At 38.5% G+C, this 18,239-nt stretch overlaps 1 protein-coding gene across 1 annotated transcript; it reads left to right on the forward strand.

Annotated features, from left to right (window-relative positions):
* The first annotated feature begins 676 nt into the window (after positions 1-676).
* On the forward strand, positions 677-18,239 carry LOC129656439 (guanylate-binding protein 6-like). The gene is given in 11 exon segments (XM_055587103.1): positions 677-2,096; positions 2,866-2,994; positions 11,565-11,674; positions 11,870-11,911; positions 11,913-12,064; positions 13,899-14,144; positions 14,929-15,209; positions 15,903-16,115; positions 16,435-16,537; positions 16,901-17,094; positions 18,015-18,239. Coding segments are annotated over 11 exon segments (1,884 nt in total). The 5' UTR covers positions 677-1,907.

The raw sequence follows: 18,239 nt of genomic DNA on the forward strand, positions 1-18,239 counted from the left end.
ACCAGCCTCTGTCTACAGTTTTTCAAGCACTCTATCTATCAGATCTAATCCCTTGAATCTATTTGTCACTTCCACTGTATAATCATAAAGGATTTGATTTACATCATACCTGCAAGATCTAGTGTTTTTCCCTACTTTCATCAATTTAAGTCTGAGTTTTTCAATAAGGAGTTTGTGAGCTGAGCCACAGTCAGCTCCTTGTCTTGTGTTTTTGTGACTGCATAGAGCTTCTCCATCTTTGGCTGCAAAGAATATACTCAATCTGATTTTGGTATTGACCATCTGGTGATGTCCATGCTTAGAGTCATGTCTTGTGTTTTGGAAGAGGCTGTTTGCTATGAAAGCAGAGACATCATTTTGGCCACAAAAGTTCATATAGTCAAAGCTATGGTCTTTCCAATGGTTATGTATGGATGTGAGCATTTGACCATAAAGAAGGTTGAACTCCAAAGAACTGATGATTTCAAATTGTGGTGCTGAAGAAGACTCTTGGAGAAGACAGCAAGGAAGTCAAACCAGTCAATCCTAAAGGAAATCAACTCTGAATATTCATTGGAAGAACTGATGCTGAAGCTTAAGCTCCAGTATTTGGCTACCTGATGCAAAGAACTGACTCATTGGAAATGACCCTGATGGGGGGAAAGATTGAGGGCAAGAGAAGATGGGTGCAGTGGAGGATAAGACAGTTAGATGGCATCACTGACTCAATGGACATGTATTGGAGCAAACTCTGGGAGATCATGGAAGACAGGAACGCCTGGCCTCCTGCAGTCCGTGGGGTTGCAAAGAGTCAGACAAGACAGCGATTAAACAACAGCACAAAACTCTTGTGTCCCCAAGGAGACAGCAAAACAACCAAATTGTTGGTTAGAATAACATCTGATAGTTCCATGAAACAGTTGAAAGTCTAAAATAAGTTCCTCTTTTTCTGAGAACCCTATAACCATGCACTTACAGTTATAATGTTTTAAATAAGATCTGCTCCATTTCTCCTGGATAAAGAGATGAAACTGGAGAATGGGTTATCTCCTTCTGACAAAGACTGCACCACCCTGGCGTTGTTGGGCTAAAGGCAAGCAAAAACACCACTAATTTCTGTACCATTTTAAATGTGGCTTCTTGACTGGATATTTATTTGATTGTTTTAGACTCTCAACTGTTTCATAGAACTACCAGAATGTTATTCTAGCCAATAATTTGGTTGTTTTTTGATGTCCGCTTGGAGAAGCAAGAGTTTAGAGCTTTCCAGTCTGCTATTTGCTCAATTGTTTAGAATGTAATCCTGGTTCTATTACTTATTCACTCAGATTTTGTGAGGCCCATTTATCTCCTTGACAAAGATATATAATAATTTCTAATTTGTAGATTCCTGTAAGTACCAGCATATTAATAGTGGCTATTGAGTCAGACACGACTGAGCGACTTCACTTTCACTTTTCACTTTCATGCATTGGAGAAGGAAATGGCAACCCACTCCAGTGTTCTTGCCTGGAGAATCCCAGGTACGGGGGAGCCTGGTGGGCTGCCGTCTATGGGGTGGCACAGAGTCGGACACGACTGAAGTGACTTAGCAGCAGCAGCAGCACTGTCAGGTATGTATCATAGGATTTGGCATATTGGAGGCCTTCAGTGCATGGTAACAACTATGTGAATTAAATTCTTGCTATTGAAGTGAAATTATGGAGAGTAATGTTACCTTTTCTTTTATTAATGACATCATCAGTGGTTTGGGAGAATGATATAAGATTCCCTCTGCAGTATGCTATTTCTAGGTTACATTCTGTCTCATGGAAATTAAGGAAGTCTCACTCAGCCCTAAATGGGTGTGTGCTTTGAATAATTTGGAATTGGAGAAAACTTTGTAATTTTATTTCTGCAGGCAGACTCTTTTAAGTTTGCAGGTGGCCATGGCATCTGGACAGGACATGATGGCCCCTATTTCTCTGGTAGAAAATGACAACGAGCAACTGTCAGTGAACCAGGAAGCTATAAAGACTCTTGAGAAGATTTCTCAGCCAGTGGTGGTAGTAGCCATTGTAGGACTGTATCGTACGGGTAAATCCTACTTGATGAACCATCTTGCAGGACAGAAACATGGTGAGTGTTGTACTGGGGCAGAGGTCATTGCATGACTCCAACTATACCTCATATTCTTAGTTTTTTCCCTGTGCATGTGAATGGAGAATCAGATTCCCCTCAATAAACCAACCTTAAACTTAACCTTAAAATTCTTACCACTAAATCACTACCTTATCGTCATTTGTTACCATATTTGTTTTACTCCTGTTAACAAAAATCTCTCCTACTAATGCCCTAAATTCTACCTTATTTCACTTGCTGAAGCACTGGGTTCTTGCCTTGTAGTCTGCTTTATCTTGAAACATTTTACTTTTTTATGAAATATTCCCAATAATATATAACTGTGTTTGAATATCTATCATGTTCCTTCTTGAATTTTATATCTTTTTGGGTAACTCCCCCTTTAAAAATACTATTTGGTCTGGCAAAAAATTTTTTTTAATTTTTTCCACTTTTCCTATGTCTCTCATCATTCCAATTCTCTCTGGCTTTGAACCTCACCATTTATTCAAAATGACCTTATAATGGTTATCAATTACCTCCTTTTTGTCTGCTTCATGGATACCTTTTTGTCTTCATGTTGAACCCATGCTTGGCATCATTTTCATAATTAATATTCCTCATCCCTGAAATAGATGAAACACAAAAGTAGGACATTCTTGAGGAAATAGAGAAAGCAGAATAGTGCATCCTGGGGTACTTGCATTCCAGTAAGTCTGACTTCATAGCCCTGGGCTATTTAGATTATCCTCTGTCACTGAATGTTGCTCTCTCTTTTCACTTGCGGGTTTCCCTCTGGGCTCTACAGTGCAGTCTAAAACCAAGGGCATCTGGATGTGGTGTGTGCCTCACCCTTCCAAATCAGACCACACTCTGGTCCTTCTGGACACTGAGGGCCTGGGAGATGTTGAAAAGGTAAGACAGGGAGTCACAGATAAATCCTTTTTATTCTGTATTTTCTCATGTTTTTATGATCCTTTGTAATTTAGTTACTGAGATGTATTTGTAAAATTTAGAATTTCAGGTATAGTAAATCTTGGTTTGTTTGAACCTTTAGGTAAAATCTTTTTTGTAAAGATGTTAGGTAAAAATGTTAGATAAAACTTTTTATTTATTGGCACTTGGTGGATGATTCAATTAAATTTAGTAAATAAGTACCATACCACTTAGTTCCAAGCCTTTGGGCTCAGTGCTGTAGACATCAGTGACTAAATTAATGTTCATGTTTTCAAAATGTCTTTAGTCTAGTTGACAAGACCACATGTGTGCTGTCAGATTTAATAAAGTGTGATTGAAAAAGAAACAGGTTGGAGAGAGGAAGAAGATGCACTTAAATGTAACACCTGATAAAAAGTCAGTGTTTGTCCTACTAGAAATATTTTAAGATCAAGTTTTGTTATTTTAGCTTTGTACTAGTGGATGAAATAAATTATGTCTTCTTTTTGCCTTACTTTGATAATTACTTGAATATGATATCTACATTTATGTAGTTTTACATTTCTGCCCCAAAAGGAGCTGGAAATCGTGTGTTTACTTGTTATTAAACTTTTAATTTTGTAATAGGGTATAGCCAGTTAACAAACAATGTGATGATAGTTTCAGATGAACAGCAAAGGAACTCAGCTATATATATATATCTATATATATCCATTTTCCCCCAACTGACCTCCCATCCAAGCTGCCACGTAACATTGAGCAGAGTTCCATGTGCTATACAGTAGGTCCTTGTTGGTTATCAACTTTAAATAGGTGTTTATCCCATTCGAACTTTCTAACTATCTCTTCCACATGTTCTTCCCCCTGGCAACCATAAGTTTGTTCTCTAAGTCTGTGAGTCTCTTTCTCTTTTGTGAGTTAATTTGTATTATTTCCTTTTAGATTCCACATATCAGAGATGTCATATGATATTTTTCCTTCTCTGTCTGACTTACTTCATTCAGTATGACAATCTGTAGGGCCATTCATGTTGCTACAAATAGCACTGTTTCATTCTTTTAATGGCTGGGTAATATTCCTTGTACATATATACTACGTCTTCTTTATCCAGTCCTCTGTTGATGGACATTTAGGTTGTTTCCATGTCTTGGCCATTGTAAACACACTACAATGAACATTGGGGAGTGTGTGTCCTTTCAGATCATATTTTTCTCCAGGTATATGCCCAGGAGTGGGATTGTAGGGTCATATGACAGCTCTATATTTAGCTTTTTAAGCAACCTCCATACAGTTGGAGTGGCTGTACAAATTTATCTTCCCACCAACTGTGTAGGACAGTTCTCTTCTCTCCATACCCTCTTCAGCATTTATAATTTGAGGATTTCTTGATGATAGCCATTCTGACTGGTATGAGGTGATATCTCTTTGTATTTTTGATTTGCATTTCTCTAATAACTAACAATGTTGAATATCTCTTCCTGTGCCTCTTGGCCATCTGTATGTCTTCTTTGGAGAAATGCCTATGTAGGTCTTCTGCTCATTGTTGATTGGGTTGTTTGTTTTGATGCTGTTAAGTGTTACGAGCTGATTATAAATTTTGAAGACTAATCCCTTGTTGGTCACATCATTTGAAAATATTTTCTCTGAATCTGTGGGTGGTCTTTTCATCTTTTTATTGTTTACTTTGGTGTGCCAAAGATTTTGAGCTTAAGTAGGTCCCATTTGTTTATTTTTGTTTTTATTTCCACTATTCTGGGAGATGGATCAAAAAAGATATTGCTGCAATTTATCTCAGAGATTGTTCTGCCAATGTTTCCCTCTAGGAGTTTTATAGGGTCCTGCTCATATTTAGGTCTTTAAATCATTTTGAGCTTTTTTTGTGTGTGTATGGTGTTGAAAAATAATCTAATTTCATTTTTTCCATGTAGCTCTCCAGTTTTCCCTGCACCATTTGTTGAAGAGATTGTCTTTCCATCATTGTGCAGTATTGCCTCCTTTGTCATAGATAAATTGACCATAGGCGCATGGCTTTATTTCTGGGTTTTCTGTCCTGTTCCACTGATCTATATTTCTATTTTTGTGCCAGTATCACACTGTTTTGATGACTGTAGCTTGATAGTATAGTCTGAAGCCAGGAAACCTGATTTCTCCAGCTCCATTTTTCTTTCTCAAGATTGCTCTGGCTGTTCAGGGTCTGTGTCTCCACACAAATTTGAACATTTTTTTTTGTTGTGATTCTGTGAAAAATGCCATTGGTAATTTGATAAAAATTATATTGAATCTGTAGATTGTGTTGGGTATTATGCTCATTTTAACAATATTCATTCTTCCAATCCAGCAACACATTATACCAATCCATCCGTGTCATCTTTTATTTCTTTCATTTGTATCTTATAGTTTTTTGAGTACAGATGTTTTGCCTCATTGGATAGGTTTATTCCTAGCTATTTTATGTTTTTTAATGCAATGGGAAATGGGATTGTTCCCATAATTACACTAGGTGATTTTTCATTGTAAGTGTATAGGAACACAAGAGATATCTGTGTATTAATTTTGTATCCTGGAATTTTACCAGGAAAAAAATTGATGACCTAAAGGAGTTTTCTGGGAGTATCTTTAGGATTTTCCATGTATAGTATCATATTATCTGCAAACAGTGACAATTTTACTTCTTTCCAATTTGGATTCCTTTTCCTTCTTTTCCTTCTCTGAATGCTGTGGCTAAGACTTCCAAAACTGTGTTGCATGATAGTGGCAATAGTGGACATCTTTGCCTTGCTCCTAATCTTAGAGGAAATGATTTCAGTCTTTCACCATTGAGAATGATGTTTGCTTTGGGTTTGTCATATATGGTCATTATTATATTGAGGTAGGTTTCCTCTATTGTCCACTTTCTATCTTTTTCATCATAAATTATTGGTGAATTTTGTCAAAAGCTTTTTTTTTTTTTTTTTTTTGCATCTATTGAGATGATCATGTGGTTTTTATTCTTCAGTTTGTTGATGTGGTGTAACACACTGATTTGCAAATATTGAAAAATCCTTGAATTCTTGCACTAAAACCGCTTGATCATGGTGTATGATCTTTTAATGTGTTGTTGGATTCAGTATACTAGTACTTTGTTGAGGATTTTGCATTTATGTTCATCAGTGATGTTTGTATGTGTTTTTCTTTTATGTGATATCTTTGTCTGGTTTTGGTATCAGGGCGGTGATGGCTCATAGAATGAGCTTGGGAGTATTCCTCCTCTGCAATTTTTTGAAAGAGTTTCAGAAGAGTAGATGTTAACTCTTCTCTAAATGTTTGATAGAATTCACCTGTGAAGCCATCTGGTCCTGGACTTTTGCTTGTTGAAAGATATTTAATAAAAATTTCCATTTCAGTACTTGTGCTTGGTCTGTTAATATTTTCTATTTCTTCCTGGTTCAGTCTTAGAAAGTTGTAGCTTTCTTAGAATTTGTCCTTTTCTTTTAGATTATCCATTTTATTGGCATATAGTTGCTTGTAGTAATATTTTATGATCCTTTGTGTTTCTGTAGTGTCCATTGGAATGTCTTTTTTTTCCTTTCTAGTTTTATTGATTTGGATCTTCTTCCTTTTTTCCTGAGGAGTCCTGCTAAAGGTTTATCAATTTTGTTTATCTTCTCAGAGAGCCAGCTTTTAGTTTCATTGATCTTTGCCATTGTAGTTTTGTCTTTATTTCTGCTCTGATCTTTGTGATTTATTTCCTTCTAACTTTGGGTTTTGTTTTTTTCTCTAGTTATTTTAGGTGTTATAATAGGCTGTTTACTTTAGATTTTTCTTGTTTCTCAAGGTAAGATTGTATTGGTAAAACCTCCCTCTTAGAACTGCTTTTACTGCACTCCAAAACTTTTGGATCATCATGATTTTGTCATTTGTCTCTAAGCATTTTTTTGTCTTCCTGTTTGATTTCTTCAGTGATCCACTGATTATTTAATAATGTATTATTAAATATTTAGCCTCCATGTGTTTGTGTTCTTTACAGTTTTTTTCCCTCTGATTACTGATAATTACTGATCTCTTAGTGTTGTGGTTGGAAAAGATGCAGGATATGATTCCACCTTTCTTAAATTTACTGAGGTTTGATTTGTGATGCAAGATTTGATCTATAATATGGAGAATGTTGTACATGTTCTTGAGAAAAAAGTGTATCTTCGTCCCTTGGACTGAATGGTCTATAAATATCAATTAAGTCTATCTGGGCTAATGTGTCATCTTAGGCTTGCATTTCCCTCTTAATTTTTTGTTTGGATGATTTTTCCATTGGTGTATGTGGAGTATTTAAGCCCCCTACTATTATTATGTTACTGTTGATTTCCCCTTTTTAGGATTTTAGCCTTTGCCTTATGTATTGAGGTGTTCCTGTGTTGGTGCATATATATTTACAATTGTTCTATCTTTTTCTTGGATTGAATCCCTTGATCATTATGTAGTATCATTCATTATTTTGCATAACAGTCTTTATTTTAAAGTCTACTTTGTTGGATATAAGTATTGCTACTTCAGCTTTCTTTTGATCCCTATTTACAAGAAATGTCTTTTTACATCCCTTCACTTTCAGTCTGTATGTTTCTCTAGATCTGAAGTGGGTCTCTTGTAGATGGTATTTACAGGCCTTGTTTGTGTAAGCATTCATCCAGTCTATATCATTTGGTTGGAGCATTTAATGCATTTCCATTTAATGTAATTATCAATATATATGTTTTTGTTAACATTTTCTTAATTGTTTTGGGTTTGTTTTTTGTTGGTCTTTTTTATTTCCTTCCTTTTTCCCCTTTTCTCTTGTGTTTCCCACATAGAGAAGTTCCTTTAGCATTTGTTGCAAAGCTGATTTGGTGGCACTGAATTCTCTTAGCTTTGCTTGTCTGTAAAGCTTTTGATTTCTTCATTAAGTCTGAATGAGAGCCTTATTAGGTATAATATTCTTGGTTGTAGGCTTTTCCCTTTCATCACTTTAACTATATCACGCCATTTCCTTCTTGCTTTCTGAGTCTCTGCTGAAAAATGTTGATAACATTATGGAGCGGAGAAAGCAATGGCACTCCACTCCAGTACTTTTGCCTAGAAAATCCCATGGACGGAGGAGCCTGGTAGGCTGCAGTCCATGGGGTCGCTAGAGTCGGATATGACTGAGCGACTTCACTTTCACTTTTCACTTTCATGCATTGGAGAAGGAAATGGCAACCCACTCCAGTGTTCTTGCCTGGAGAATCCCAGGGACAGGGAAGCCTGGTGGGCTGCCGTCTCTGGGGTCGCACAGAGTCAGACACGACTGAAGCGACTTAGCAGCAGCAGCAGCAGCAGCAACATTATGGAGATTCCCTTGTGTGTTATTTGTTGCTTTCCGCCTGCTGCTTTTAATATTTTTATTTGTATTTAATTTTTGTTAGTTTGTTTAATATATGTCTCAGCATGTCTCTTGTTGAACTTATCCTATATGGAACTTTATGCATTTCCAGGACTTGGATGACTATTCCTTTCTCATGTTAGAGAATTCAACTAAAATCTCTTTGAATATTTTCTCATACCTTTTCTCTTTTTTCTGAGATCCCTATTGTTAGAATATTCATACATTTAATGTTGCCCCAGAGATCTCTGAGACTTTCCTCATTTCTTTTCATTTCTTTTCTTTATCTTGTTTTAACAGCAGAGATTTCCACCATTTGTCTTCCAGGTCCCTTGTTCATTCTTTTGCTCTAGTTATTCTGTTATTGATTCCTACTAGTATATATTTTTAAATTTCAGTTATTTTATTATTCATCACTGTTTGTTCTTTAGTTCTTCTACATCTTTATTAAAATTTTCTTTTGTCTTCTCAATTAATGCCTCCTTTCTTTTTCTTGAATCACCTTTTCTGTCTTTGAAAGTGAAAGTGTTAGTTGCTCAGTCTGGTTCAACTTTGTGACCCCATGGACAGTAGCCCACTAGGCTCCTCTGTCTATGTGATTCTCCAAGCAAGAATACTGGAGTGCATAGCCATTCCCTTCTCCAGGGGACCTTCCTAACCTAGGGATTGAAAGGGGACCTCCTGCATTGCAGGCAGATTTTTTTACTGTCTGAGCTTCCAGGGAAGTCATTCTTTTGGAAGTAGATTGCCAGTCTCTTCTTCATTTATTTGATCTTATAGGTTTTTACCTTGGTCCTTTGTCTGCACTGGGCTTCCCTGGTGGCTCAGATGGTAAAGCATCTGCCTGCAATGTGGGAGACCTGGGTTTGATCCCTAGGTTGGGAAGATCCCCTGGAGGAGGAAATGGCAACCCACTCCAGTACTCTTGCCTAGAGAATTCCATGGACGGAGGAGCCTGGTAGGCTACAGTCCATGGGGTCGCAAAGAGTCAGACATGACTGAGCGACCTCACTTTCACTTTCTTTCTTTCTTTTGTCTACATGGTATTTCTCTGTAATCTAATCTCTGTAATCTCTGTTTTGTCTCACTTACTCTGCTTGTGATCTTATTTTTCAGGATGCAGGATCATAGTTCTTCTTGCTTCTGGTATCTGTCCCTTGTGGGTGAATTTAATCCAGGGGCTTATGTAATCTTCCTGTTGAGAGGGACTGGTGTCTGCCCTCTGGTGGAAGGAGCTGGGTCTTATCCCTCTGGTGGACAGGGCCGTGTTGAAGGGTCCACAGTCCACAGTCACTAAAACGAGACCTATCTCAGTTGTGGGAGCACTCACTGTCCATTCAGATGTTCTATAGGCACTTTTCCCAAGCCATTCATGGGGGTTTAACCCTTGGCTTCTACAGCTATAAAAAGAAGTTTCAGTTCTTCTTCCTTAGCCCCACAGCCCCTGGGGCTCAGCTTTGGTTTCAACCCCACCCAGGAGAGAGGGGGGTGAAGGCAGCTACTGACTAGACCACATTTGTTGACTAAGGTGGGAGGGGCGAGAGGTTGCAACTGACCAGGCACACACGCTCACTCAGTTGTAAGTAGGACAAGGCAGCAATGACTAGGGCACACACACTTGCTCTGACAGGAGTCCTCCAAGTGCCCACAGAGTCAGGGGCTGGAGTTTGGGGAGAGAGGCCATGATGGTGGCCCTGCTTTCTGTGTGCTACTCAACAATGGCACCTTGCTTCCATGGCAGTCTGTGCTTCCTCTAAGAGCATTTAGAGGAAGAGTATTGCTGTCTGTGGAGCTCCTCACTCCCATCCCTTCAGGCTGTCTCCATGCAGCCTGCAGCAGTCTTTTTCCTAGGTTCACACTCCAAACCCCACGCTTCAACACCCAGTCCACCCCACCAATGGCAGACACACATCTCAGGCTGGAGCACACAAGGCTGTGGCATGGACCATCTGTATAACTCTCTCTCTGTTCTGCCTGCCACAGACCACCATCTGCACTTTACTCTAATAGCCCCCAAACTCCCCTACTTTTTCAATTGATCTCGCCACTGGTGAGGAAGCTTCCTTAGGTATGGCAACCTCTCTTTTCCATCAGCTCCCCACCAGGATGTTGGTCCCCTCTCATTTCCTCTTTCTTTTCTTCCTTTTCTTAAGTATCCTACCCAGTTATGTGGAGAACTTTTCTTGTTCTTTTAGGTGTATGAGGTCCTCTACTACTGTTCAGCATGTGCTCTGTGTGAATGGGTCCACTTGTAGATTTATTCTTAATGTGCTTGTTGAAAGAAGTAAACCCCAGGTCCTACTATTCCAATTCTATCATCTTAACTCAAACTTGCTGCATTTTTAAATCTAATAATATTAGGAAATGTGCAGTAGCTTATTTATTGTTTGGATATAATTTAAATGCCCAGTTATGCCAACTATGTTTATTTTATATCACTTATGATTAATACATGTGTGCATAATGAATATGTTCTAACATTCATCAAAGAATAACTAATTATACACCAGTAACTTCCCTGGTGGCTCAGACAGTAAAGCGTCTGTCTACAATGCGGGAGACCCAGGTTCGAGCCCTGGGTTGGGAAGATCCCCTGGAGAAGGAAACGGCAATCCACTCCAGTACTATTGCCTGGAAAATCCCATGGACAGAGGAGCCTGGTAGGCTACAGTCTATGGGGTCGCAAAGAGTCGGACATGACTGAGCGACTTCACTTTCACGTTCACTGTTATTTTATTTCCTCTGATTGAGAACAAAGAAATCCCTATGAAGAATCCTCTCTTATTTGAAAATATGGTGGCTCAGAGGGTAACACATCTACCTACAATGCAGGAGACCTGGATTCAATCCCTGGGTCAGGAAGATCTCCTGGAGAAAGAAATGGCAACCTACTCCAGTATTCTTGCCTGGAAAATCCCAAGGATGGAGGAGCCTGGTAGGCTACAGTCCATGGGGTCACAAAGAGTCGGACACGATCGAGCGACTTCACTTCACTCACTATTTTAATCACAAGAAATGCCTTTGTAATTGTCAAAGCCAATATGTCTGTCTTCAAACAATTTCTTTGCATGGTGATTAGGCTAGCTGAAATAATAAATAAGGACATGATAGAATAAGTCTATGAATAAATTTCTAATTTACAAGTAAACTCTTAAATCTATTGTTTTAATGTGCTCTCTAGGGTGACTCCAAGAATGACTCATGGATCTTTTCTTTGGCCATGCTTCTGTGCAGCACCTTTATCTATAACAGTATGAGCACCATCAACAACCAGGCCCTGGAGCACTTGCAGTATCCTTCTAGGAACTGAACTATCAAGTTTCACTGAATTTATGGGGATGGAGATGGAATCACATTTCCTTCCCTGTCACAAAATTGCCTTTAATGGTGCAAAGGGGACTCAGAACTAAAGAGAAGGTTTTTATTTTTTTATTAGGAATGTGGGAATTGTGAGTAAGGAATTTCTTTTCCTTAATCAAGTCCTAGTTACGTGACAGAGCTCACAAAACTAATAAAAGCCAAGTCCTCTCAGCCCTGATGGAGAAGAAGATTGCACAGAATTTGTGACTTTCTTTCCAGACTTTATATGGGCTGTACGGGATTTCACCCTGGAGCTAAAGTTAAATGGTCATCCTATCACAGAAGATCAATACCTGGAAAATGCCTTGAAGCTGACTAAAGGTTACAGGGCATGGCCTGGGCAGTGGGTGTTTGAATAGAGTTCGGGATCTACTAAATACCATCCATCATCTCTAGGATCGCATTTATATTTGAGATTAACATCTGGAGAAATGGTGATTAGAAACTGGGTTGCAAAGCTCTAGGGACTGAATTTTAAGTTTGCTTAAGAAAAGTATGAGTGAAATTATTCAAAGCCAATTTTTTCTTTATACAATTTTTAATTTAGCACCGAGATTACAATCAGTGCTAAATCCTTCTGAAGTAAGACACTTGTGCTCCCTATTTTAATTTCTACTTTTCTCCAGTAGGGAAAACAATATACTAAAAAATTGCAATATAAGAAATTACAAAGAAAAGTCTGTGTAATGAAAAAAAAATTTCACACAGTTACATGTTATTCTTCTCAAAACGGGATAAATTGTTCTAATTCTTGTATAGTTATATCATCTACAAAGTGACTTTACGTTCTAAATAAACCTGGAGTGTGCTTTTTAATCTATGACTTATCAATATTTCTGATAATGATCAGAACCTTCATTTCATTTTCAAACCACAGCTTCTTTTAATTCCCATTTACTTTTTCATTGTATAATTTGCAAATAGTGTGTTAGTTTAAGGGCTTCCTTTGTAGCTCATTTGCTAAAGAATCTGCCTGCAAAGCAGGAGACCCAGGTTCAATTCCTGGGTCGGGAAGATCCCCTGGAGAAGGAAATGGCAACCTACTTCGGTATTCTTGCCTGAAGAATCCTATGGACAGAGGAGCCTGGCAGGCTACAGTTCATGGGGTTGCAAGAGTCGGGCATAACTTAGTGACTAAACAACCACCACCAACTTGTTAGTGTAAAGGGTAGCATTCATAGTGATGTGCACCTTGTGAAACCTGAGAAGTATATTAATTCTAATCTACTTATTTCTTGCTTTCATATTTCTATTTATGGTTTTTCAAAAAATTATTGGGAAATTGACTAGACAGAAGAGGACCACTGTCAAAGCAAACATAATCCTTTATCACAAAGAGTTTATAGATTAATGGTGACATCTTAAAACATCAGTTTAGTTACACTTACCTTTCAGAGGTTTTTGCTAAAAATATGTAGCTTTGTACAAATAATTTTAACATCAAAATAGTTCTCCTTCAATAATCAAATGTCATTCCTAACATTTCTGATATTGTCCACTATCCTGTTTGTGGCTCTTCTTTTTGGTCCCAGAGATCAATTCTCACATAAGACTAAGTAGAACAAACATTTATATTTGACCTTTTATTCTTTTAACCATTAGTACAGCAAATATCTAATAAAGAAATATTCTACCATGTTCAGTTCTGGGGATGCTGCTGCTGCTGCTGCTAAGTCGCTTCAGTCGTGTCCAACTCTGTGCGACCCCAGAGACGGCAGCCCACCAGGCTCCCCTGTCCCTGGGATTCTCCAGGCAAGAACACTGGAGTGGGTTGCCATTTCCTTCTCCAATGCATGAAAGTGAAAAGTGAAAATGAAGTCACTCAGTCATGTCCGACTCTTAGCGACCCATGGACTGCAGCCCACCAGGCTCCTCCATCCATGGGATTTTCCAGGCAAGAGTACTGGAGTGGGGTGCCATTGCCTTCTCCTAGCTATAGGTTTCCTTTACTGGATTAGACATCTCCCCAAATATCTCTCCGGTTATATCATTGGTGTAAGTCTGATGTGTAAAGAAGTACTGAATGTCTGTTTCAAAGGAGTTATTACCATAAAAGTCAACAAGAATACACAAATCTGTCGTGAACACTTTTGGCTCTTTGGCTCTCTTGCTGCAAGACTGTTTCTGCTTTAATCTCTGTTTCTCTGTCCCTTAGGCAAGAATATGAAGGTACAAACATCAAATTTATGCAGAGAGTGCATCAGGGAGTTCTTTCCAACACGGAAGTGTTTTGTCTTTGATCGACCAACAAATGACAAAGAACTCCTAGCTGATATTGAGAATGTGTCTGAATACCAACTGAATCCTAAATTCCAGGAACAAACAAAAAAATTCTGTTCTTACATCTTCACCAATGCAAAAACCAAGACACTCAGAGAGGGAGTCCTGGTCACTGGAAATTGTAAGTCTTTTTTTCCTATTATTATGAGTAGCAATATACTGCAGATATTTTATATAATGTGTTTTTCAGTATTTCTGTTGGATTTTATATGGAATTCTGGGCTTATGGACATTCACACTCCATGAAAAAAATGTGTATATTTTATAATTATCTTATTTGGGGGATTATAAATCTCTCCCATAAACTGCAAAATTTGTCACTGATATCTGTGACTTCCATTTATCTGAAAAATTTCTCTATTCAGAATAAAAATCACTATCTCAGTATAAAAACAGAATATGCCATTTTCTCAGGGGAAGCCTTATAAAATAAAAGTTCTTTGCAAGGTGAAAACAAAAAATATTTTGAGAGTTTTGTGTGGTTCAAAACTCAGTACCAGCCTATAAATCTCTGAAAGTACCTTTAAAGCCTCAGAATTAGGAATAAATAAAATCTGATATAACATGTCTTATCTGAATACCTATGTAAGCTATTTTGCTCTTAAGGTTTTAGTAGGATACTGTATTTTTCAGATACTCCTTAATATGTTGGATACAGGTAGATTTTCAATTTTTTTCTTAGTCCCAAGGCCTGAAGAACCATAAAAGTGAAGAGTCAGTAGGAAAACAAAGGTGATGATAGCAAAAGGAGATATGGCTGTGTGTGTGTGTGTGTGTGTGTGTGTGTGTGAGAGAGAGAGAGAGAGAGAGAGAGAGAGAGAGACTTTAGAAATGTAATCTCATAATCTTGTATTTTATGGACCAATGACTTGATATTTATCCCTTAAATTTGATGGCCTTTTCAGGGCTGGGAAAGTTGGTTGTGACCTACGTGGATACCATCAACAATGGAGCTATACCTTGTTTGGAGAATGCAGTCACATCTCTGGCTTTTTTGGAGAACTCAGCAGCTGTGCAAAAGGCAGCTGACCACTACAGTGAGAAGATGACCCAGAAACTGAGCCTCCCCACAGACACGTTCCAGGAGCTGCTGGAGGTGCATGCAGCCTGTGAGAAGGAAGCCATTGCCATCTTCATGGAGCACTCCTTCAAGGATGAAAATCAGGAATTCCAGAAGAATCTTGTGGTAACTTGTCTTAATAGTTACCATTTTCCCCCTCCCCTTGATGAATGAAACCTAGAAATGCCATTACCAGCCACATGGCTCACCCCTCACTCAAAAGTAGTCTGTGTTCTCAGGAAGGATAGAGTTACAAAGGAGTATATTTTGTTTTTTATTCTGTCAAACCTCAGTAGTTTATCTAGAAATCTCTCTAGTTTTCTGGTGAAAATAAGTATATATATCCTCCTAAAGTATATATATCTTTGGATTCCAAACATGTCTGGAACACCCAAAAGTCATTCTTAAGTTGCTTTAGTTTTCTGTGAACATCATCCCATGAAGAAGAATCCAAATTTCTCTAATCAGACCCATGAAAATGGCCTTATGCCAGGCCATTTTCAACCTAGGTTGCTTCTTGCTGTATCATTGAATATAGAATCAATAGCTGCAATGAACTGTAGAGATTAGATAATGCAACACCAACATTTCAGATGAAGAACCTGAAGGGAGGTCGAGAAACTCTCTTGTGGTCTTTCAGAGAGTTTTCAGGGTTTGGAGTAAATCAGAACTTGTGATTGCTTTTTAAATTTTGTGTCCTCCAGCAAAATATTTTTCTCATGAGGACAGCAGTTAGACCATTCTTTCTATCAAATTCTTTGAAATTTTATCCCCTCTTTTTCATTCTTCTTATGACATCCCTCTACATTTCACTTCCAGGAAATCATAAAGAACAAGAAGGAGGATTTTGTGTTACAGAATGAAGAGGCGTCTGTCAAATACTGCCAGGTTAAACTTGATGAGATTTCCAAGACCCTAATGGAAAGTATTTCAGCGGGCACTTTTTCTGTTCCTGGAGGTTATGAACTCTACAGGAAAGCAAAGGAAAGGTTTGAACAGGATTATCATCAAGTGTCCAGAAAAGGAGTGAAGGTGAGGACACATTGAGCAGGGGGAGTCTACAGAATAGAGTCTCAAGGGGTCTCCTGAAAATCTGAGAGCACAGAACTAGGTGTGGGCAATGAGAGAGCATGGAGATATCATGACAGCTTTAGCTGTTAAGATCCACTACTTGAAATTTATTCCTGAGGAGAGTAGAGATATGATTCTCAAAACATGAGTATGTAGCTTGGACTTGCTGTAGGGAACCACCACGGAATTTTAAACATGAAGCAAAAATTACATACATGTTTTTGCAGCACTAATCTTCTCAGTGGAAATCTAAGTTCTATGCTCCTTCGTGGTTCCCCAGGCAAATGAAGTCCTCCAGAGCTTTCTTCAGTCACAAGCAGCATTAGAGAAATCCATCCTGCAGGCAGATAAAGCACTGACTGATGGGGAGAAGACTGTAACAGGCATGGGGTAGCACTCTGCTCACAGTGGGATGGGTAGGTTCCTGCAGTGACCTCTAATAGGTACAAGAGCAAAGACTTCCTGATACAAGGAACTTCCTCTCCTTCTGTGAAACAACTCTACTACATCTGAAAACAGCAAAAGATGTGGTTGGATGTGGTTAGATGTCAGCCAAACAGAGTCTTTCCCATCACATTCTGAAATGTGCTCTTGATGGTGTGGACACAGGGTTTGGGGTGTGGGGTATGGCAGTGGGAATTCAGAGATTTCTCCTCTCTTTCTAATTTGGTTTGGTCTCTGAGCTCTGGAGCATAAAGATCTGTCTTCATCTTATTTTTATTCCTTTCTGAACCTTCCTGGGGCAGAAGAGCGGGCTAGGAATGAGATAGCTGAGAAGGAACGGGAGCTGCTGAAACAGAAACTGCAAGAACAGCAGCAGGAGATGGAGGCGCAACAGAAGAGTTTCCAGGAAAACATAGCCCAGCTGACAGAGAAGCTGGAGAGGGAAAGAGAAAACCTACTGAGAGAGATGAATATGATGTTGGAGCATAAGCTGAAGGTAAGTCAGGCTGTGGCCTTAGTCGTGCTCGATAGTCATTACCCTGGGACATCAGGAAGGGATGGGCGAAGTTTACAGCAAGACCATGGAGGAAGCATTGCCATTTACTGCTTCTGATTCATTAAAACCCTTAGAATTATTCCTTTTTTTAAAAAATAAGGCTTTAATTTTTACTATATATGTAGACTTTGGAGAGTTCAGGATGAGTATTGATACCTCAAACCCTTGGAAATTATAAATAGGGTTTAAGTAGCCATTTGAGGAAATTTTAAATGATTCCGGTAAGCTCAATTAGACAGATATTCCAACAGTATATATTTAATATGAGCAGCAACTAGTTTGCTTTCAGGATCCCTGCCAATTACCAGGAACTCTGTTCTCAGCCATAGGCCCTGAGATAGATCTATGCTGCAATAAAACTATCAAAAATGTCCAAACTTAAAAACACTGGGATGTGGCAGCTTCTAAACTTGTTGCATTGCCTCCAGGGGTGGATAGATACCCAAGATACTGTGTGGCATAAAGAGAATTATATCATTGTCTACTTGGATGTCCTTATGACAGATTTCTGTAATTCTCAGCATCCTGAGAATTATTGCAGTCTGATCCAAGGTTACCTCTGAAATGCATAACATTTATCTGAAATGCATAACATTTGTCCTCATGTGAGGCTTAGCCTCCTGGCAAAACCCAATCGTGTGTGAATATTAGTAAGGCTGTAAACTACACTTTCTCTTAATAGTCCTGTCAAAACCAGGAAATAGTCCCTGTTACAAAACTCCCCTTTCATGATTGAGTAAGAGAGAACGATTTTATGAGTAAAACAAAGATAGTTTGACAAAGTTCTTAAATGCAAAATGTAGTCTTTGAAAAAAATGAGAATTTAAAACATATTACTTCCCTCTTTGCTTTATTTCTAGGTCCAAGAAACTCTGCTTAATGAAGGTTTTAGAGAGAAATCTGAGTTGATGAGTGCAGAAATAAATCAGTTAAAAAATATGATTGATGATACTAAAGAAAAGGATATTCCCTGGGTTACAAAAGCCTTGGACAAATTTGGTGATGAGCTCACTTTAATATTGAGTTCTCCAGCTAAACTTCTTGGGCAGATTGTGAAAGGGATAGGCTCTTTATTTAAAAAGTAG

This window comes from Bubalus kerabau, chromosome 6 (assembly GCF_029407905.1).
Source record: "Bubalus kerabau isolate K-KA32 ecotype Philippines breed swamp buffalo chromosome 6, PCC_UOA_SB_1v2, whole genome shotgun sequence".
In the NCBI taxonomy this organism is placed as follows: domain Eukaryota; kingdom Metazoa; phylum Chordata; class Mammalia; order Artiodactyla; family Bovidae; genus Bubalus; species Bubalus kerabau.